The following is a 21,655-nucleotide window of genomic DNA, read 5'->3' on the forward strand; positions in this document are numbered from 1 at the left end:
AGAAAAGATGCCACTTTGGATATCCATATGCCTTCTTTAGGAAATGAAGTCCCATTATGCTCATATTTCATGGCCAAGATGGAAGATGAAAAAAAAGAGACATTTTGCTTCATAAACCCTGCAGAAGACTTTAGGGATAGATGGGAAATTAGCATATTTTTCACATTCCTAGGCTATTAGAATTAACTGGGACCTTAAAAATGATCTGGTCTAAACTCATTTTTCTGGGAAAAAAATTGAGATCCAGAAATATTATGTGATTTGCTAAAGGCCATAACAGCAGTAAGTTCAGCCCCTTAACCCCTTACCTTCAAATCCAGAGCTTTTTCTCTGTCCCTACTTTTAGAATGTTAGAGATATTATCTAGCATAGCCACCTCATTTTACAGAGGAGGAATTGGAGGCCAAAGGAGAGAACTGATTTGTTTGAGATCCTGCAGTCAATTAGTTCAAAGCCTAGCTGAACGAATTCCTGACTTTCATTCCAATTCTGTTAGTGCATGCTTCCTCACAGTGGCTTCCTATCTGATATGGGGAGGAGGGAGTCCAGAATGGTCCCTGGTTTTAAGGTCTGTCAGTAGCCACATTTTAAAGAATATAAGTGATATAATTATATTATGCAACCAGCAGAAGGTACATGCAGTCAAACACATATCTGGTCAGCTGTTTATGCCTTGGAAAAATGCCTAGATTTGCATTTTGAATGGAGTCAAGAACCAGAGCATCTAGCTTCTGCTATCCAAATCAATTCAGTTTATTTCAATTTTAATGATTGTTCTTTGAGGTCACTTAGCTAGCAGATAAAACCTAGAGATGAAATAATTTTTCACCTCAGGGCTTCTTCTTTATTTAGGCTGAACAGATGTCGGTGGTTTTAGAGGCAGGGGCCCTGGGTTCAAGTTAAGGTTCCTGTTATTTAACACCTCTGTAACTTAGATCAACTCACTTTCCTTCTCTGGCTTTCTTTGTAGAATAAGGGGGCTGGGCTAGATGACCTTTGTGGCTCCTCCCAGCTCTAAAACCTAGGGCCTCCTGAAAGACCCTGCCAGTTGGAATCTTAGGAATAATTGATGCAAGTTTCCTATCTGTTAGTAGGTACCCAGCTGCTTTTTCATGGTGACATGTTTCATGTCACAGCCTCTCCCTCTCTTCTAAGAAGCTTCCTTGAGCAGTCAGTCATTTGGAAACTGCTTCTAAATGTTTCGATTATTGGCCTAGGAGAACATATGATAGCCTAGGAAGAGTCTGAGATGGAAAGGACAGTATGATACAGGATGTTATAGCTGGAAAGGACCATAAAACATCAAATGTGACAACTGGAATTAACTTGGGAACAGGGAATGCTGAGGTAGAAGAGATCTGGGGGACCATTTTGTCCAACCCCTTCATTTCATAGAGGCAGATTCTCCAATGATTCAGAGGTCACTTTAAAATTCTCTTCTTTCATTCATAACTTTTAAGTTATCCACTAACATCGTCCCCTTCGCTGATGCATCCTTAGGGCTTTAGGACAGCACAAGCTCTGCCAGCTCTGTCCTATCAAGTTGGGCAGGCTTTGAGGATGGGCCTGGGGATGCTGATGCCCTTGGCATTAGCTTATTGAAGGGTAGAGAGAACCACCATCATAGTGGTGGCCACTCCATGGTAAATTTTTTTTGGTTACATGACCTCATGAAGACATTCTACTCAAGCTTAAAGCATCCCAATGAACTAAAGAATCTTTGACATCCTAAAGCAGTAATGGCAAACCTTTTAGAGACCATGTGCCATGCCTGAGTGCTCTTCTCAGGGGATGGAGGAAGCACTCCCTTTGGGCTGTTGGGCAGAGGGACGGGGAGGCTCAGTGGAGAGGGGGAGGGGAGCAGCTCTGTCTTCGTCCCTCTGCCTTTCTGGTAACTAACTCTGGTGGGTGATGGTGCATGTGCCCACAGAGAGGCCTCTGTGTGCCCTATTTGGCACCTGTGCCATAGGATGTCTGTAATTTAAAAAAACCAGTAGTGACATAATTATATTCTGTAGTCAGTGGCAATAGATTGGTCCATTTGCTGGAAGATAGTGCTGTATTCAGCTCCAAAATGGTGAGCTGCTTTAAGATAGAAAGACTGGAACTCTTAGCAGTCCTTAGACTTGCTCTTAGTAAGGGATTGCCTGTGGTCTCTTCCAGTTCTAAAGTTAAGTGATTCTATGTACATAGACAATTGAACTTGAGTGGGCATGATTTAATTTTAATAATTTAATAACCAAAGGTAAATCCCTTTTTCATTGGAATCCTCGTTTTTAAAGGGAATACTATTCTAGGTGGAATCTGTATCCTGTATTAGAAGGAACTCTGGCCTGGGATTTATAGACTTGGGTTCAAGGCCTGGCTTGTTCGCCAATTCTCTGTGACCTTTCCCACCCTGTCATTTTCCTTACCTGTGAGAGGGAAGGGAATAAGCATTTATGTAGTGTCTACTATGTGTGAGGCATTGAGAATCAGGTGACCTCTGAGGTCTATTTGCTCTGCTATTCTAGGATATTTTGTTTGAAAGGATTGTCTATTTAGCCAGTGTTCTTTGAATAGAATCTCAGTCAGCAAAGTTAATACACCAAACTTCCCTACAGCGTCCTGAGAGTTTATTCAGGAACACAGTCTCACAGCAAACTTTGTTTCTTCATTACTAAATCCCTTTGAACAGATTTCAAGCCAGATCTGCTCATTCCCAACCAGTAAATTCTTCTCTGTTCGGTGACTGAGCATAGGCATTGAGAAGTTGGCGCAATGGTGGTATTCCAAATGTCTTCTAAGTATTTTCCCCTTCTGGACGAAGTACAGTGTAAGTAGAGAGTTTTAATATAGGCTCAAGGACTGATTAGCTCCAGTTAATAAAAGGCAAGCCCTTTCTCCTCCGTGATATGAGGGGAGACTTTGAGCAGAGGTGTCACAAACCAGGCCAGGGAATGTGGCCAGAGCCGGATTAAAATGTCATTGGAGAATATTTAGCAAAATAAATAAAAATACAGTTCAACATGATAATGATAACATGTGGCTTTCTAAGGCAATCTGTAGCCTTCAGGGACACTTGTATAAAGACCACTGACCTAGATCATTTCTAAGGTCCCTTTGAGTTCTTTCACTCCTAAGAGGCTAAGATGTTACTTCATCTTCCTGAAATTATTTCTCTGTAAAATGAGGGTAATTTCTGCACTTCCTTAAAGCAAGGGAAATGGGAGTTAAATACTTTAATTTTACCAAATAACTTAAGATTAAAAAGACCAACTGATAAAAAAATGAATTTCCTTAAACTCAGTAGACTTCTTTTTTTGGGATAAAGGTAAGTTGCAAGGCCTTGGAGCAGTGATTTAATAATTTTAGGAAAACTAAAAAAAGTGTGTGTGTGTGTGTGTGTGTGTGTGTGTGTGTGTGTGTGTGTGTTTGCATGCGTGCCTGTATATTTGGGAGAAGAGATGTCTGCATACTTATTATTTACAGTCACTAAAGGTAGTAGTTCTAATGTACCCACAAATAGAAGTATATATATTTTTATATTTATATATATATAGTACTTAATTAAGATGCTCTTTTATGGAGAGGGAAACATCTATTGCCCCCTTCCCCTCCACAACTTTGAATCCATTGTATTTTAAAGTTCTTTGGAGTCCAGATTGCAGACAAATATTGTCATTGTGTCCATAGCATGAGAGATGGAATGTGGGAATGAGATCTCAAGAAAATTAGAAGAGAGCAGACAAAAACTTAGGATGTAGAGCTTAATTTTTGGTAGACTGTGAAACAAGAGTTCTCCATCAGTATTCCTTGTCCTTGTTTGGTTTCTGCTGTACCCAAGTCTCTAGGAAACTAAGGGGGAAAACATCACAATTTAATTCCTTTCCCCTGGAAAATTCCAAATACAAAGTTCAGGTGCAATTCAGATTCCAAATGCTGTTTCTTCTGCTGGATGTCTTCCCTTCCCACAGTGTATTGGCCTCGGTTGGGGTTAAGGGCTTTCTCCTTGGCTCAGAAGAAAGGTACTGTATGGCTTCCTAGGAAATAAAGAAGTTTGGGGCCAAGAAGTGTTTTTCCAAACAGATGTTTTCAGATCGCTGAAAACAGATAGTGCTGGTGCAGGCATGCATCAGTGTCTTCATCTGGTCATGCCCTCGGCTCCCCCACATTCTCTTCCAGGTTAAAATATCTACCCCCACGGGCTTTTAATGAATATAAATCGTTAGCAAAATTCTTCAATATGGAACTGAATTCAAGAATTCTGGAAGAGCTTTTCAGTCAGCAAATGTTTCTACTGTGGAGGGAAATAAAATACTTGACACAAATGCAAAACCAAAAAAAAATCTTCCCCCCCAACCAAGTGGACCAAAACCCCAACCATCCCCCAATTGCATAGCTCTAGGAAAGTTATTTGTATGGTCGTAGAAATCTGGAAACTTTGGACCGTAGTAGCTTGATAAATGATCTTGGGAACATCTCCTTGGACTCTTGTGCTGTATATTTAAAATAATTCTGAGGGTGTGCCAGCACATCAAAGAGGGCTTTAATCAACTTCTTGTCCTATGGAAGAAGAGAGAAAATGGCATGAGGAATATGGTCATTATGTGATACTCTTAGCATGACTTATATTTTTAAGCCCATACAATATGCAATATTGGTTCCAAGACAGAAGAGCAGGAAGGGCTATAGGCACTGAGTATTAAGCAATTTGTCCAGGGTCACACAGCTTGGAAGTGTCTGAGGCCAGATTTGAACCCAGTCCTGTCTCCAGGCCTGCCTCTCAATCCACTGAGCTACCTAGCTGCCCCCTTAGCATAATTTTTTTAACAGCTTCTTTACTTCCAGCTTATTGCCTTTGTTCCAAACCCAGCTTTAACCAGAGACAACAACAACATTATAGTGAGGCTGGCATTTTCCCCTGGGTCTTTTCCAGAGACTAAATGCTATTTCCCTCTAAATCATATATGATAGTGGATAGAAATAGGGAGTTACTGGATACTGGAAAAGAAAAATGAAAGAAACTGAATCAGAGGCAGAGGACTAATGACATTCATAGTGAAAAGATCGATGATGGAGATTTAACTTCTATCTTGCACTGGGAAGATAGTACCCAAAAGAGGAAAGACACTAGAGACATGACGTTAATGGACTGATGGGAAGAGCCACGGAGGACAACAGAATTAGCTCCACTAACAGAATGGGAACTCTTCAGTGGCGGGTAGTGATCATCTCACTGTGTGGAATGTGGACTGGAGAAGAGAGTGCCTGGAGGCAGAAACTAATAAGGAGGTTACTGCAGCAATCCATGTGAAAGGTAAGGAGGACCTGAGATAGGCCACAGTGTGAGGGGAGAGAAGGAAATGGGTGGATGGAGGTAGAATTAAGAAGATCTAGAGAGAACGGAGATAGATGACCATGAGCATGTGAACAGCCAGAGTGACTGGAAGGATGGTGATGATCTGGGCAGAAATAGGCAAGTTTAGAAAAAGATACATTTTTTGGGGGGAAATTCCTTTTCAGACATGTTGAGTTTGAGATGTCTGTGTGACTGGGGCTCAGGAGAGAAACGAGGGCACTGTTATAGATGACTATATTACTAACCCCCAGATTAACCCCTCGTTAATGACTCATTTTTTTCCCTCAGTTTTCACATTCCCCAGGCCCAGACTTAGCAGCTGTGCATCTCTCACCCAGGCAGGAGTGTTGTGAGCTTGGCACACAACGCTCCTTGGCTCACATACGCTCAGGGTAAACTTGGCTGCTGTCAATCTGTTACTGTCAAAACCATGGACCAGAACCACAGGTCATCTCCATGTTAGCTCGTGCAGGAATCCCATCCGAGCCAACATGACTCTGTTACAGACTTTCAATCATCAAATGAAACTGAGGCCCCTTTTTGGCACTGCACAGACTCTGAGAATAGACTTTGAGGACTTTGTCCCCCACTTTGATTTGGAAGTCTTTTTGACAGCTTTCGAGTTGGTCTTCAGCAGGCAAAGAGGAGAAGGGGTGACATTTCAAGTATAGGAACTGGTCTGGGCAGAGGCCTGGTGGTAGAATACAGGGTGTCTTAAAGGGACATTTTTGGGACATCCAGTTTGGCTGTAGATTGAGGGGAATACGGTCAGGTTTGACTAGCAAGGGAGGATGACTCCAGCTGTGGAGGACCTTGGGCATCCAAGATAACTGGACATCAGGGAGTATGAGTTTTTCTTGGTAGGTTGTAGGGAGCCACTGAAGACTTGAGGACAGATGAGTGACAGGACCAGATTGCTGTAGAAGGAAGATTATTCTGAATGCTATTGTTGGGAGTAGGGATGAGGGTAGAGGCAGGAGGCCTGGTAAGAGCCTGTTATCCTAGTCCCCATAGGTAGGGATAAGTGCCTAGACTAGTGTGGGGTCCAGGAATAGCATAGGAGGCAGATATAAGAATGATTGTGAACTTAGAATTGCTGGGCTCTTCCATAGCTTAAAAAGCTCTGTTTACAATTGTCCTAAGACTTTTGGGACACCCAGGGTAAAAGACCCAGGGCAATGGAGAACCTTAAGGCATTGCATCAAACCTGCACTTTCTCTTCCCTTTTATGTAGGGTAGGACCAGCTTGTATTGAGGAATGGGAGCTAGATATAGTCAGGAGAAACCTGGGCTTGAAACCTCCCTCTGACAGCCACCAGTTGGCTGAGCAAATGATGTCATTTCTCTGGGCCTCTGACCTTTCTCTGTTAAATGGGGAAGATGTCTGTACAAGGCGGATTGAATAGTGGAAGTGATGGCATGCAATGTGTGCAAAGTGCTTTTAAACACTTTTAAAGAGCCCTGTCTTATTCCATGTTCTCTGCTGTGGAGCCAGGCACCCTGGGCATTTTCAAATTAATATGACAACCAAGTAAACCCCTAAGAATGAAGTCCCTCTGAGGAATACATACACAGAAAGGTGACACTTTAGGGATTCATCAGTCCTTGAAAAATGGAAATTCTGAATCAGCCATTTGTCCCCTGGCTTCCTGCCTCAAATGTCACGCTACTTACATGCCACAGTCTGTTACCACGTTCATGCCCTGCAGGAATTTAAGCAAAACACTCACTTTTAAAATTTCTTGATGATTTTCTGATGCATACAATCTTCCATCTCGCACTATGTCTTCTATTAACTGTTGATAATCCTCTGTAAAATGAAGGTAGAGAGGAAAAAAGTGATTTGAGACCATCAGCTTGAAGTTGCCTCCTTCCTTCTGTCTCCTTTTGGCCAGGAAGTTACTATATCGGCATTTGGCTAATGTAGAGGTTCAAGGGACTCCGGCTCTTTATGTCTCTGTCCTCACCCCAGATATCTGCTTTGGGCCCCCAGCCGACCCACAGCCAGTTTTATTTTTGCTTGGTCTTCGTATCTAGCACTTAGGATGCCTAGAAAACATCTGTTGAATTTGATTGGACAGAAGATGGGAAATGATTCCAGCCTTACCATCATAGGTCACGTAGGGGACTTGGAATCCTTTGCCGCTGTTCCCTTCATTTGACTTAAACTGAATCCAGAGCTTTCGAGATCGGGATGTAAAGGCTATGGGCCTCTCATACGTCTGGCAGGTTTCATAAGTGGTGATGGATGTGGGTGAGGCTGCAAAGTGAAGCAGACATCACCATGTTGGAGGCTGTTCCGCGGGGCCTGCCTGATGTTGTCATGACAAGATGAAGATCATCATGCTTCCCAGTGGGAAGGTGCAGATACCCTGGGAAGGGAGGGCCCTAACTTTCCTCTTGGCCACCACTTCCTGCCCAGCTACACATGCTCAAAACTGGAGGGGTCATCTGAGGCTCTTCTCTTTCCCTTCCCTGCCTCCAATCCATGCCCAGGTCCTGTTGATTTTTCCCTCTCCATCATCTCTCCACTCACCCAACCCCCACTGGTGATGGTGATTGGTTCCTAATTGGACTTCCCCACTCACCTCCTCACTGTAACCAATGCCGGGGGCTAGCCATTTCATGAATTGCTTAGTGAATAAATAAAGACTTCAGCCTTCCAGTTTTCTGGCTCAACCCAACTCGTCCAGCCATTCCAAGTTTTACCGCCCCTCCCACTAATGGGGACCATTTGATGTTTTGTGCTCCCTTGCTTTCCTCTGTTGCCTTAGTGCTTTTGCCCAGAATATGCCCCATACCTGGAACACACACTGCTTCTCTCTACCTGTTGCAGTCTTCTTTTTCCTTACTAGGCCTAGCTCAGGCGCTGCCTTAGTGCTCTTTGAGCCCTGCTCAGGCCACCCCTGCCTTTGCTCCCAGGTGAAAGTGATCTCCCTCCACTGCAGCTTTCCTAGGGGACTCTGTGTGGACCTTTTCTTTGGCTCTAATTCACGTCACACTTCTTTGGGTATGTGTCAGGTCATCCCGGGCCCTCCTCCACTCTAGTAGGAGGTGAGTGCTTTGAGGTCAGGGCCTATGTCTTAGGTAAAAGGTCCTGTTTAACAAACATCTGTTTAGTTATTCTCATTCATTCTAATAACAGTGCTTGGGGGCGGGGTGCAGGGCAGGGATTATTATTTCCATTTCCTGGCTAAGATGCCGAAAAAGATGATGAAAGGAATTTGCCAGTCACACCGCTCCTAACTAGTAGAGCCTGGCCTAAGCCAGGGGGCCAGTGTGACTCCAAAATCCAGGGCTCCCGTCGATGCACCATACTGCTTCTCAGAGACAGTGACATAGATGAAATTGCCTTGAAAAAAATTGCAAGACATTGGTAATAGTGTTATTTACATAATAGGCCTGTATGCTGGGAGGAGCCTGGTCTAAGGAAGGCTTTTAGAAAAGATTGTGTGGGGGCAGCTGGGTAGCTCAGTGGATTGAGAGCCAGACCTAGAGACCGGAGGTCCTGGGTTCAAATTTGGCCTCACACACTTCCCAGCTGTGTGACCCTGGGCAAGTCACTTGACCCCCCATTGCCTAACCCTTACTGCTCTTCTGCCTTGGAGCCAATACACAGTGTTGACTCCAAGACGGAAAGTAAGAGTTTAAAAAAAAAAAAGAGGATTGTGTGAGGGTGGTTGTGAGCATCTTTCTCTCTCATCTGCAAAATGAGGAGGTGGCCGGGTGACTTCTAGGGTTCCCTCCCACATTCTACCCTCTATCATCCTATTATGGAGTAATGTGATACAGGGGCTTTAATTGGCCCCAAGAGGTTAGTGGCACTGAGCTGAGCTTCAGTAAAAATGTTGTTTATTTGAGCTCTGATACTTACTAACATTGTCATTCTGGAGAAGTCATTTTCTCTCCCTAAGCCTTAGTTTCCTCATTTGTAAAATGTGGATAGGAATCCTCTTAATACTCACCTGACATGGGATACTGTGAGGAAAGTCCTTTTACAAATCATAAAAATGAGATGTTAGTAATAATGATAATGACAATACTTGGTGTTCTGGTGGGCTTACCAATGTGAGCACTCCCTTTACTGGAACAGAAATAGCCACTGACAGGCTATTTCAGCTCTTCAGAAACTAGCTTAGATCTCAACGTAGACAGGACCTGCACCATTCAGCAGGGAATTCTTTGGCTATGGCATTTATGAAGCAGATCATGCTAGGAGTAGTAGTAATGACAATGGTTGGAATTTAGTTCATCATTAACAGATGTAGCCTTTGACTTGAAGGTCCCCATAGTTCCTTCTCTCCAGCCACTTACCACTTTTTCTCATCACTAAAACATCACCACATTCATCTTCAATTGGCAGGAATATCTCTGGCACCACAATCAGAATTCTCCTCTTAGGTGGAGGGTTGATGTTCCATATACATTCAACATTGGCTGGGTAGTCACCGGGGTAATTGGGAGATTCGATGTAGCCAGTGTAATCCCCCAGTTCTCCTCCACAGTGCTGGTCTGTGGAGAAACCAGAGGCTTCTTGAGGACAGGGTCCATGTTTTACTCAACTTGGTACTGATCCCAGCCCTTAATCACCCTTAATGTTTGAAGAATGAATGAAACTAAAATTGGAATTGGGCTTCCTGCTGGCCACACATGGTTAGTTTCATTGGCCCTGGGAGTGAGGATTGATGGGCTTCTAAGCAGCACCTTTGTCTCCTACCCCCATCAGTAAGAGAAGATGGTGAGGACATGATCAGTAGCTTCAAGAATCTGATTGACTGTAAGGCAGAAGAACTATTCACCTTGTCCTGCATGGCCCCAGGGCACAGAACTAGAATCAGTAGGTGGAAGGTACAAAAACACCAATTCCGGCTTCCTGTAATGAGAAGCTTCTTTAATAACTGGCACTATCCCAAAGTGAAACAGACTCTCTGGGGAGGGAAGAGGTTTCCTGTCACAGGAGATTATTAAGTAGAGGCTTTCAATCCTTTGATCCTGAGGTTGAGGCCAGAAATAAATAGTTAAACAAGGATGACATCCATAACATTGGGTAGGGTTAAAACCCAAACCATAGTGACCCTGGGCAAGTCACTTGACCCCCATTGCCTAGCCCTTACCACTCTTCTGCCTTGGAGCCAATATGCAGTATTGACTCCAAGATAGAAGGTAAGGGTTTTAAAATTAAAAAAAAAACAAACCCCCCCCCAAAAAAACAAAGCCCCAAGCCATACAAGTGACTTAGCTGGTGGCATCACAGTAAGTTGTCCCTAAAACATTCTTCGGTTCTTTCTATAAACCTCAGGTCTGACATCTGACAACAAAGGATCTGTTCAGGCTCTGACTCTTAGGCCTTGATCTGGGAGTGCTACCTCATGGGTTCCTCCAAGTTTGAAGGGAATTGTCCATTTAGGAATGGCTATGATGGATACAGCCTGCCTGGGTGGAGGCTCTAAATTGACCCCACAGCCTTGTGGGTGACCGCAAGGCCTGGGAATGGCACATGGAGGCTGTCTTTTCTCTAACTCATCTCCACTAATGAGACAGAAGTGCTGCTAGTGAGAGCAGGGGAACACAGGACTGCAAAGCTAGCCCTTTGAAGTCAAATGGAAAATGTGGAGCCAATCCAGAGGGAAGTCAGGCTCTAGGCATTGGCTTCTCAAGTGCTCCCAACCCACTTCTGTATTGGCATGATCGCTTCCAGGACTGGTGAAATCCAACTTGAGGCCTAGGGCCAGAAGGGGCATCAGGACTCCTGAAGACCTTTCCTCTCTACCTTCCTCTCATATCCTGAACCATCTATAGTATGGTAGAGGAAGAAACAGACTTACAGTAGAGGCCTGGCTTGCTCAGAGTCATGTGGTCAACAAATGCAAAATTCAGGTTTTAAACCTAGTCTCTAATTTCACACCTAGTGAACTACCTCACGTTGCTTCAAGAAAATGAATTTTATCTGGGAATCAGTGTAAGAAAAAGAGCTAACCTTTATCCAGCATTTACCTAGCATTTTATGGTTTGCAAATAAGATCTCATTTGACCCTCACAACAATCTTGGAAGGGATGTGCTGCTCTTATCTTCATTTTACAAATGAGGAAAACAAGGCAAAAAATGACCAAGTGATTTACCTTGGGTCACATAGCTAATAAGTGTCTGAGGCTGTATTTGCACTCGGGGCTTCCTGATCCCAGATCCAGTACTCTATCTACTGGGTTACCCAGCTGCCTATGATGGTCTCCAAGTAATACTTGTGCCTCCAGCCCCGAGCTTCATCTTTCCCTCTAAAAATGGAAACAATAATGCCTGTCCTGCTTTTCTCATAATTAAGGAGATGGTTAAAACAAGAGAATGTACGTGAAGGTGCTTTGTTAACTATATATAAATGCCATGTAGATGTGAACAGTGATCTTAATCATTACTTAGCCATGCATAATAACAATGACTATATTTCACAATAATGGAATCCCAGACTCTTCAGTGCTGTGTTTATGGCTGTCATTTCAGAAAGAGAAATGACTTACTTTTACAGTGAGTGACATTGGTTGAGCCATCAAAATCAGTGCTTGTGTTACCAGGGCAAGTTATACAGTAGTTCTGGCCAAATTCTGGCTGGTAGGTGCCGATGGGACAGCGGATACAGCGATGGGTGGAGGAGTTGTAGTAGTGTCCAGGGGAGCAGTGGACTGGAGAGAGGGAGAGGAGAAATCGTTACCACAGTCATGATCAGATGCAGAACTATTGGGGTGCAGCACATTGCATTTCTGTGCTCTTTCTGATGATCTCTATAACTAATATTTCAGAAAGCTCAAGTTGCTGGGATTGGATCAGAAGTAAGAATTGCTTCTGTCCAGGTTTGTAAATCAGCTAAACTCTCAATTTCTCTCTAACTGTGTTATTTTTGTGTCAGGATCCTGGGTTGTAAAGAATCCAACCAGTCTGTTGACTTTTGCATCTTCTTTGTTCTTAGGAATGTCCCACCATAAAAGCTGGTTAATTGATAAAGACTTTTCCTGTCTTTGTGACTCCATTACCTTATGGGAATGGGGAGGGGTTGAGAGCCTTCATGAATAACCTTCTCATTAACTGTTCATCAATCAGATGTCTTGGGATCTCCTTGGGAAGAATAATAAGCTTCCAAGCTATATTTATAGATGTGCCTGGAGAACCCTTAAGGTCTTTAGTCATTGAGAGGGCAACTGACCTCTTAGTTTATTGGTTATATGCTAGCCCAGAGATGGGCAAACTATTCCCTGCGGGCCAGATCCAAGCCGTAGTTTTCCCATCACTGCCTTAAGCAGTTCCCTAATCACTCGCCCCCCACTTCCAGATGCTTAAGGCAGTGATGGGCAAACTATAGCCTGGATCTGGCCCACAGGGAATAGTTTGCCCATCTCTGGGCTAGCCTATCAATAAATTGATATCCTTACCCCAAAACCAGGCTCTTGATTAATTTTTTAAAACTCTTCCATCTTAGAATCAAGCCACTGGACTAGAGACTGCAGATCTTGGGTTCAAATCTGTTTTAGATACTTCCTAGCTGTGTGACCCTAGACAAGTCAGTTTTGAACCCAAGATCTGCAGTCTCTAGTCCTGGCTCTCATTGAGCCATCTAGCTGCTCCCACTCAAATAATTTTAATCATAGCATAACCTTCTCCAAACCTTACTCATTCTTTTTTTTTTTAAATTCTTACCTTCTGTCTTAGAATTAATACTAACAGGCAGCTGGGTGGATGGAGAGCCAGACCTGGAATTTGGAGATTCTGGGTTCAAATCTGGCTTTAGACCTTTCCTAGTTGTATGATGCTGGGCAAATCACTGAACCCTAATTGCTTGGTCCTTACCACTTTTCTGTCTTGGAATCAATACTTAATATTGATTCTTTTTTTAAAAAATCCGTCTTAGAATTGATACTAAATATCTGTTCCAAGGCAGAAGAGCCATAAGGGCTAGGTGGTTGAGGCTGAGTGACTTGCCCAAGGTCATAAGTATCTGAAACCAAATTTGAACCCAGGACCTCTCATCTCTGGGCCTGGCTCTCAATCCACTGAGCCACCTGGCTGCCCCAACCTTACTCATTCTTAAAAATCTAGTTAATACACAGTTCCTTTATGAAGTCTGCCTTTATTACCTCTACATTCCCTGATTCTTACCTTCCTCTGAACTAGAGAATTTATTGTTAGTCTTCGGCAGATTGCCCCATCCTCTGTCGCAAGAATAACCTGTTAATAAACAGATCCTAGCTTGGGAGCTTGAAGGACCCACTGGAGACATCATTTAGGCCAGCTTCCTCATTTTACAGAAGAGAAAACAGAGACCTAGAGCGGTCTAGAGCAGTGATAGAACCTGTCTCGCTCAGCCCCCCTTTTTTATGGAGCACTTAGCCAGAAAGTCAAAGCACAAGTAGAGAGAGAGAGATTCATTCCAGTGAGGTGGCCTAGTTGTGTTGGTCTGGGTCTCCAGGCTCCATCTTGTATGTGTGTGTTTATGCACATATGTGTATATTTGCAAATGAATGTGTATAGATGTGTGCGTGTGTCTCTAGGTATATGTGTGTATGTCTGTATGCATGTGTGTGCGCATATGTGTGCCCACACATATGCATGACTAAAGATGGAAATCGGATCTAAAACCCGAGAGAATGTGTTCTGGGAGCTGGCAGCTGGCATTTCATTTTGTCTCTGTAGCCTCAGTACCTAGGATAGCTCCTTGCACTGGATTGTGCTATAGCATGACCCCTCTTGCAATCCTCTCACTTGCCAAGTGAACTTCCTCCCTGATCTATGATGGCAGCTGCATTATCCTATCTCCACTTCTATGGCTAAACATCAGAGGATAGGAGTGGGAATGTGGAGAGGGAGCGCTTACCTTTTGTCTCACAGTCTTGGAAAGAAACAGCTCGTTCATATTTGGTCACCAGCCCCCCTCCGCAGGGGAAGCACAGGGTACGTCCTGGCTCAGGCTGGTATGTGCCCAGAGGGCATGGCCTGCAAGGTTTGAAGCCATCTGATGAGTAGAAGCCAGGAGAACACTGTCCTGAAAAATTAAAAGTCATCTCTTATGGGAGGAAGCTGGTCCAATAGGGACCAGCAGCCTGGGGACAGCTTCTGAAACAAGGGCCCCACCAGCAGACCAGTGATGGGGTTCTCAACTACACCTGTGATTTAGCTCTTTCTCCAACCCACAAGTAGAGGGAAAAAGGTACTTCTTCTGGCAAATTCTAGAGAGGAGAGAAATTCTAAACCTGGCCAGTTAGAGGTTGTTTAGGTCTTTAGAGTTTAGAGAGTGGAACCCATAGCTCTAGAGCCAAAAAGATGGGAAATTCAAAGTTGAGGACAGAGGGACCACTTGTGAATCCCTCTGAGAGAGCCACTGACTGGACTGTCATCCCAGTTTTTGTTTCGTTTGTTTTTCTTTGGCAAAAAAATTTTGTAGGAATTCACTGGGTTCAGAGCTAGAAAGGACCCTACAGGTCATGTAGTACAAACTCATTTTACAGAAACAGATTCATAGCTTGGGTTTCATGGGTAGAGAGAAGCTTTGGAGGAGACTGCTCTTTCCATTATGTCATGAATTTCTTAGCTTCCCCAGTGGCCACGTCTGTGCATTGAGCTGAGACTTTATGCCCAGGACTAGATTAGGAAGCAGGCTGGTCTGTATAGGCCTGGGATGAACTTTATATGGGACCGAATGAGGATCCAGAAGAAGGGAAATAGATGTTTTTATGTCATTTATATAGTATTACCCAGAATCCTCTCCTAACTTTTCTTTTGGTGGGTGACTTGACCCAAGCTGATGTCATATCAGTGACTAGAACGACCCAAGCAATGTGGGCCTGATTGTTAGTGCCTCTCCTCCCCAAGACGGAATAGTGGCAGACTGAGAGAACATAGGTCAGATGGTAGACTTGCCCACTCCCCTAGAAATCAAGTTGTACTTGCCTCCGCATTCAGACACATTCCGGGCTCCTGCTAGGCCTTGGCCATCGTTACTTGGGCAAGGCTCACAGGTGAGTTGACCTTCTGTGTCTTGATATGTTCCTGGAAGGCAGGGAAGGCACTCACTGTGCTCTCCGCTGTAATAAGTGCCCGGTCCACAGGCCACTGAAAAACCAAAGCAGAACCCAACCATGAGGACATTCCTGAATTTGCTTCTCCTAGACCAGGATGACCTCAAACCTGGACCTCTTGGAGGCTTCAATGTACCTCACTCTGGCCCAAGAACAGGGACACCTCTAACTCATCTCCTCCCTCGAAGGGCCATCTCCTCCAGCTCCTTCATTTTCTTAGATGAAGAAACGGAACCCTTGAGAGGTTAAGTGATTTGCTGAATTTGTAGGTGCAACCTTGCCTATTCCATAGAAGTATTGCTAGTGCCATTAGAGGGGATGAGTAAGTGGGAACCAAATCCTTTTTTGAAATGAGGTAGGAAGTCTGGCTAATCATAAATTCTTGTCCATTCCCATAAGAAAAAGTGGATAGCAATGCCTATAATTTAGTCCATGTACTTACTTCCATCACCTGTACTCATGCCATCTTTAGCACATATAACACTGTTTTCCACCTTCTAGATAACTCATAGATCATTGAATATTAAAGCTGGGAGGGACCTTGCAGATCATCCAGGCTAACTATCTCATATAGGCAAAATGCTTACCTAAGCTTATGGAGCTTCAGATTCTCTACTCCAGTCTTGCTAACTTCTTAGTTCTAGAGTCAACTCAAGGGAGCTATGGGGAGAATTAGAACCTGTGGGTGATTTCCTGGCATTGCTAGGCAGTTGCCTTCATTTCCTCTTCTCAGATCTCTGAAATCTGGCTCCTGCCACTTTGTTGACCTTTTCATTTTCTGCTCTTATTACCTTGTATCAATCCTTATCCTTCTCGATTTCTCCATAGCACTTGACTTTGCTGACTACCCTCTTCTGGATACTCTCTCCTCTTTGGGATTTTAGGACATTGTTCTTTTTACCTGTCCGACTTCTTTGCTAAGTCCATATCCAGAGATCTTCTGGAATACAACCCCCAAAACCTCAACCCTATAATTCAAGAAATTATACAAGAAAACTACACAGAACTTCTGAACAAAGATAGTATATCAAGAGAGGAAAAAGGGGCCTAAAGTAAGACCTTAGGAGACACCTGTTGTAGGGGAGCATGATATGGGGAAGTGCACAACCTAGGCATCCTCGGCATCTCATTCTCCCTCACCCCCCCTTATCAATCTTGTTCTTGTTACCTCCCAAACATCTCTTCTTTCTCTCCACTCACACCATTACCACCTTTGAGCAGGCTCCTCACCTCACACTGGACTACTGAAGCAGTTCTAATATTGTAATAGCTTCCTATTCTGGCTCCCTGCTCCAAGACTCTCCTCTGCTGGAGCCACCTGCCCACGTGACATTCCTAAAGCACAGTTCCCTCCTTTGCTCAGGAAACTTCTGTGGCTTCCTTTTACCCCTGGAATCAACTCCACACTTCTTGCACTTCTGGGACTTGGTTCCAGTCTACCTTTCTGGGTTCATTATGAATTACTCAAGTGCTTTCCATACTCTGTGGTTCAGTCAAAACTGCCCAGCTCTCCAGTTTCCATCTCTGTGCCTCAGCACTCTCTGTTCCCCATGCCTGAAGTATCCTGCCTTCTTTTGGGATCTTTGATCTCTTGGAAGACTCAGGCCAAGCGTTCCCTTCTACATGAGGCCTTTCCTCATTCTCCTCATTTGCCTTTCTCCCCCTCCCCTCTTGCCATGTATAATGGAGTTTCCTTCAGTAGAATGTAGCCTCTTTGAGAGCAGGGACTGCTTCCCTTTTGTATTCATAGCCCGCCCCAGGACCCAGCCCAGGGCCTAGCACACAGTAGGCACTAAATAGATGCCCTTGACTGACTGACTTACCACACTTCCCATCCAGCAGCACCAGGCCAGGGCCACAGGCTTCTTGCCCTTCAGCAGTCTTAGCCGGTTTCTGGGCTACTTCATATTCTGTACCCGAAAACTGAAGGTAAAATTGCTGTTTATTAATCGATTTCCTTAGCGTTTTGATGGCGGCCTGCAGCTTCTGCTCCAGCCTTTTCCGGACACAATCAGTGTTACAGGTTTCTAAGTAACAGATGAACAGGAATAGTTTTTACTCGTAACTCAGATTTCTCTAGTGCTTTAGGCTTTGCAGAGTGCTTTCCTCACAACAACCTTGTGAGGTAGCTAGGCCAGGGATTATCATCCCTTTTCTACAGAGGAAGAAACTGCTAAGAGCTTAAATGATTTGCCCAGGGATGCCTGAGGCACAAATCTCAACTTCTGACCACTTCTGGTCCAACTTTCTTTCCACTTGAACTCTGCAGTTGCTTGTCTAGTGCTCTAGACAGAATCTAGCCCTCCTGGTGGAGTGGACAGCCTCCTGGGCTGGAGACAGGAGGGCTGTGTTGGGGTGGGGCCCCCCTGAGCTTTGGGACCCTGGCCAGGTGATGTACCCTCTTTTAGCCTAAGCTTTTTTCCAGTGTAGACCAGGGGTAAGAGGAGCCCCTAGACAGGGCTTTTGTGAGATCTTGTGCACGTAAGAAAACTGCTCTGCAGACCTTAAAAGGACCCACAGATGTTAGCTACCTAAATGGTATGAGGACTCACTTGTGATTTCAGATGGAGAAACCTGTTTCTGCTAATGAGATCTGGGCCTCTTCTGCAACTCAGAGTCCTTGAGACTCTGGAGGTTGGGAGAAATTCAGCTCTTTCCCCAGGGTCGTACTGGAGAGGAAGGACACACATCAGAGGTCTCTGAGCCATCCTCTGTGACTTGAGGCCAGCTCTCTGGCAGTTCTGCTGCCCCTTAATTGCCTTTTCTTGTCATTGTTAGTGTGGCAGTGGGATGGCTCCATTTGTGTCACCTGTTCAAGCTTGATGCTACCTCACAGAAGAGGGACCCTTCTTCCTGTTTTCCACCCTGAATCCCTGTGGCTAAATGTGTGTATGCATATGTCTGTGTTTATGCTTGTATGGCTACGTAGGCACATGCATGTGTATCCGAAACAGATAAACATAGGATATTACCTGCCCCCATAGATACACCTCATTCTTGCTCTCCACTTATTCTGGAAGCTAATATGAAAGGCTCTAAGGCGACGTCTCACCCACCTGAGACCTCCTCAGACTTCATCTCTACCTCAAACTCGGCAGTGATATGGGACACTTCCTTTGACGGAGACTTGCGGCCCCGGCGCTTCTTCTTGGAGGAGTCACACTGAAGGTTCACAAAGGTCACGTGGCAGTTGTCTGTACAAGGGAATGGACCACCTTGGCATAACCGTGGTGACACGAGAGAGACAGACTAGGACACGAGAGGCGGAGCTGGGAGGGCAGCATCTGCCCAGTGCCCTCTATGCATGGTGCTGGGCATGGAGGGGCGCTCTGCAAATAGCGGCTGAATGAACGGATGTGCCATTAAGCAGGAGCCAGTATGGAGGAGCACTGAATGATGGCTTCAGTTATTAAGTGCCTACTCTGTGTGGGAACTGGGGAGACAGAGCAAAAAACGGAAACTGACCCTTCCCTCAGGGAGCCCACATTCTAATAGAGATGATAAGACATGAGCGTGACTGCAGCATGAGCTAGAAGAGGGGTAGTAAGGCCTTGGGAAAAGTCTGACTGGCGTCCTTCACCCATACTTGGCAACCCAGAATTCTAGAGAATCACCAGAGAGGTAAAGGGGTACTCCAAGTCCTCCTAACCCAGAGGCCAGCTCCATCTGCCCAGCCATCGTGGTTTTCAAGAGACAACATTTAAAATGCAATTAATGAAAGTTAAACCATCCCCTCAATGACTATAATATGTTTGTGACGAGTGAGCTTTGCAGTGAAAAATCCCTAGGCCCAGGAGGCTTGTGGGATGTGAGCTAAGAGAACGTCTCATCCCAGCCTCACTTTAACAGTTACTGAGGCCAGACAAGGGCAGTGACTTGTCTAAGGTCATATGACTTCTTGTGCAAAAGGCAGGATTTAAATGAATGTTCCTTGTCTTAACCCGAGGTGCCCACCACCTTCTCATGTATTAATATCTTAGACTTGTACTGTGCTTGACAGTTTGCCAAAGGTGCTATCTCCATGATCTCTTTTAGTCTCCACAGTAACTCTGGGTGGAAGTAGTACACATTGTATCCCCTTGACAGATGGTCAGACTGATTTGTCCAGTGGCTTATGGCTGAGGGAGAGCCCCGGCATAGGGCCAGGCTGGAGCCACTGATCCAAGCCCAAATTCACTTCTTCAACTTCTTCAGAGCAAGAGTGACAGAGGGGGTGCAATGCTGGGCCTGGAGTCGGGCCTCAGACTGAACCTGGGCACTGAACACTTAATCTCCATCTGCCTCAGTCTTCTCAACTGTAAAATGGGGACAATAGCAGCACTGACCCATGAGGATTGCTGTGAGAATAAATGAGATCATCTTTGCCCAGAAGCATGTAGCAGATAGTAGGAGGCACTATAGAAATGCTTCTTCCTCCCTTTCCCCCAAGCTGGGTTGGGGTTGGCCACTGTGTTCTCAGCACTCATAGGGGTAGAAAGTGACCTGCACTGGGTCATTGGACAGCCAAGGCCCCAGAGGGGAGGCAGGTCCCTTATTCAGCCCCAGCAGCTTAGTGGCAGTGGCCTTAAAAGACACGAGGGGGCTCCTTTGGCTCTGATTCCCTGCTCTTAGAGACACGTTCTGATGGTTTCATTATTCAGGGACCAGAATCCAGGTTTCCTGATTCCAAGACCAGTTGTCACCACTTTCTCCTGCTACTTGCACAGTTCAGCCCGTCACTGTGCCCTGAGCTTATTTTTCTGTGGAACACAGAGATTTGGTGCATGACTTTTCCCCATTGGAGTTGTTTTAACTTTCTAGAATTTGTTTCTATTACATGTAGAAACAAGTTTTTACAAATTGCTTTCTGACCTTTTGCTCTCCGCTCCACTCTCCAGGCGGTAAACAATCTCATATTGATTATTCCAGTATCGTCATGCAGTACAAATTTCCCTAGTCATCCCCCATTCGATTGTGAGCCTTTTGGAAGGTCTGGGCCACATCTGACTTTGCTTCTCCACTGCCTTCCTGGCTCAGGGCCTTACGAATCACTAGTGGGCTTTTGTTCATTCTGCACCTTTGAATCTACCCTGACTTCCTACTGAGACAGGGGCTCCTCTGGCCCCCTAGACAAGGACCCTCTGTCTCCACCTAGGGAGAGGTCCGAGTCATTGAGATGCCTTCTGCCTGCTGGCTCCCATGGGCACAGATGGATGCCGGGTGCCAGCCTCCATGGCAGGCAGGCAGGCCCGCCAGCCACTCACCTAACAGTGCTTGCTTCCCCACCTCCTTCACCTTGTCCTTGCTGCGCCGCTGTAGGTGGCATTTAGCATCTCTGATTTTGAAGCGGGCTTTCTGCTTGATGGGAGGAAGCAGAGGATCTGCAAAAAAGCCAAGTGGGGGACATCTCAGGCCCAGCTGTGCAAGTGCCTGGCTGAGGGAGCAGCTCGAGGTCGGGACATGATGCTCCCCACAATGTTGCCCATATCCTCCCCCTGCCCCACCATCCTACTCTGGTTAATGGCATCTTTGTGACCTCTGACTGACAGTCCCCTGTGACCCTTGACCTTTCAGGGGAGCTGAAAGAATAGCGAAAGGTCCAGACGGCATCAGAAATATAGTTAGCAATGCCCCTATCTATGGTACGGAATGGTCAAGGGCCAAACTCTTTGTTGTTTTCTAAGCCACAGACTTTCCTAGAGACAAAGACACTAGCGAAAGCCTCCCAAGAGCAAAGTCTTCCCCCAGGGCAGCCTCCTTGGGTCTCCCTCCTTTCACTACAGTGAGCTTTAGCACATTCACACAGAAGCCAGTGACCTATAGGAAGCCCCAATGGGGAGAGAGGGTTGTTCTTCTTGGGGTTTCGGTCAATACCTGCCACTTTCTTCTGCTCTCCTCTTAGCCACTGTGCTAGCCTCATTGGGATAACTAGTCAGGATGGAAATTCTCTCCACTGTCACCATGCCCTAAGGACCACAGGGGCTCTCCACTTCCTATGAAGCTGTCTTGTCTCCCATAACTAGAATGTGACTCCTTGAGAGAAGGGTCTTTCTTCCTTTGCTTTTCATATCCTTGGCACTTAGCTCAGTGCTTGGCACCTACAGCTTACTAAGTTTCGATCCTCTTTCTCTCTCTGTCGCTCCCCCTCCTTCTCTCTCTCCCCCCTGTCTCTGTCTCTCTCCCCCCTGTCTCTGTTTCTTTTTTCTCCCTCTCTCTCTCTCTGTGTCTCTCCCTCTTTTCTCTTTCTCATCACATATCTTAGAATCAATACGGAGT

General features: G+C 45.2%; 1 protein-coding gene across 1 annotated transcript in view; it reads right to left on the bottom strand.

Annotated features, from left to right (window-relative positions):
• Positions 1 to 3,515: 3,515 nt before the first annotated feature.
• SCUBE1 (signal peptide, CUB domain and EGF like domain containing 1) overlaps positions 3,516 to 21,655 on the bottom strand; it is a 233,593-nt gene continuing 215,453 nt past the window's right edge. The window contains exons 14-23 of the mRNA XM_044679293.1: positions 20,644 to 20,760; positions 18,457 to 18,594; positions 17,224 to 17,427; positions 15,273 to 15,434; positions 14,200 to 14,367; positions 11,855 to 12,016; positions 9,656 to 9,853; positions 7,449 to 7,601; positions 7,072 to 7,151; positions 3,516 to 4,545 (exon numbers count right to left, since the gene is read on the bottom strand). Of these exons, the coding sequence (XP_044535228.1) occupies positions 4,393 to 4,545; positions 7,072 to 7,151; positions 7,449 to 7,601; positions 9,656 to 9,853; positions 11,855 to 12,016; positions 14,200 to 14,367; positions 15,273 to 15,434; positions 17,224 to 17,427; positions 18,457 to 18,594; positions 20,644 to 20,760 (1,535 nt within the window). The 3' untranslated portion in view covers positions 3,516 to 4,392. The remainder of the gene's footprint in view (positions 4,546 to 7,071; positions 7,152 to 7,448; positions 7,602 to 9,655; positions 9,854 to 11,854; positions 12,017 to 14,199; positions 14,368 to 15,272; positions 15,435 to 17,223; positions 17,428 to 18,456; positions 18,595 to 20,643; positions 20,761 to 21,655) is intronic.

This window comes from Gracilinanus agilis, chromosome 5, assembly GCF_016433145.1.
Source record: "Gracilinanus agilis isolate LMUSP501 chromosome 5, AgileGrace, whole genome shotgun sequence".
Taxonomy (NCBI): domain Eukaryota; kingdom Metazoa; phylum Chordata; class Mammalia; order Didelphimorphia; family Didelphidae; genus Gracilinanus; species Gracilinanus agilis.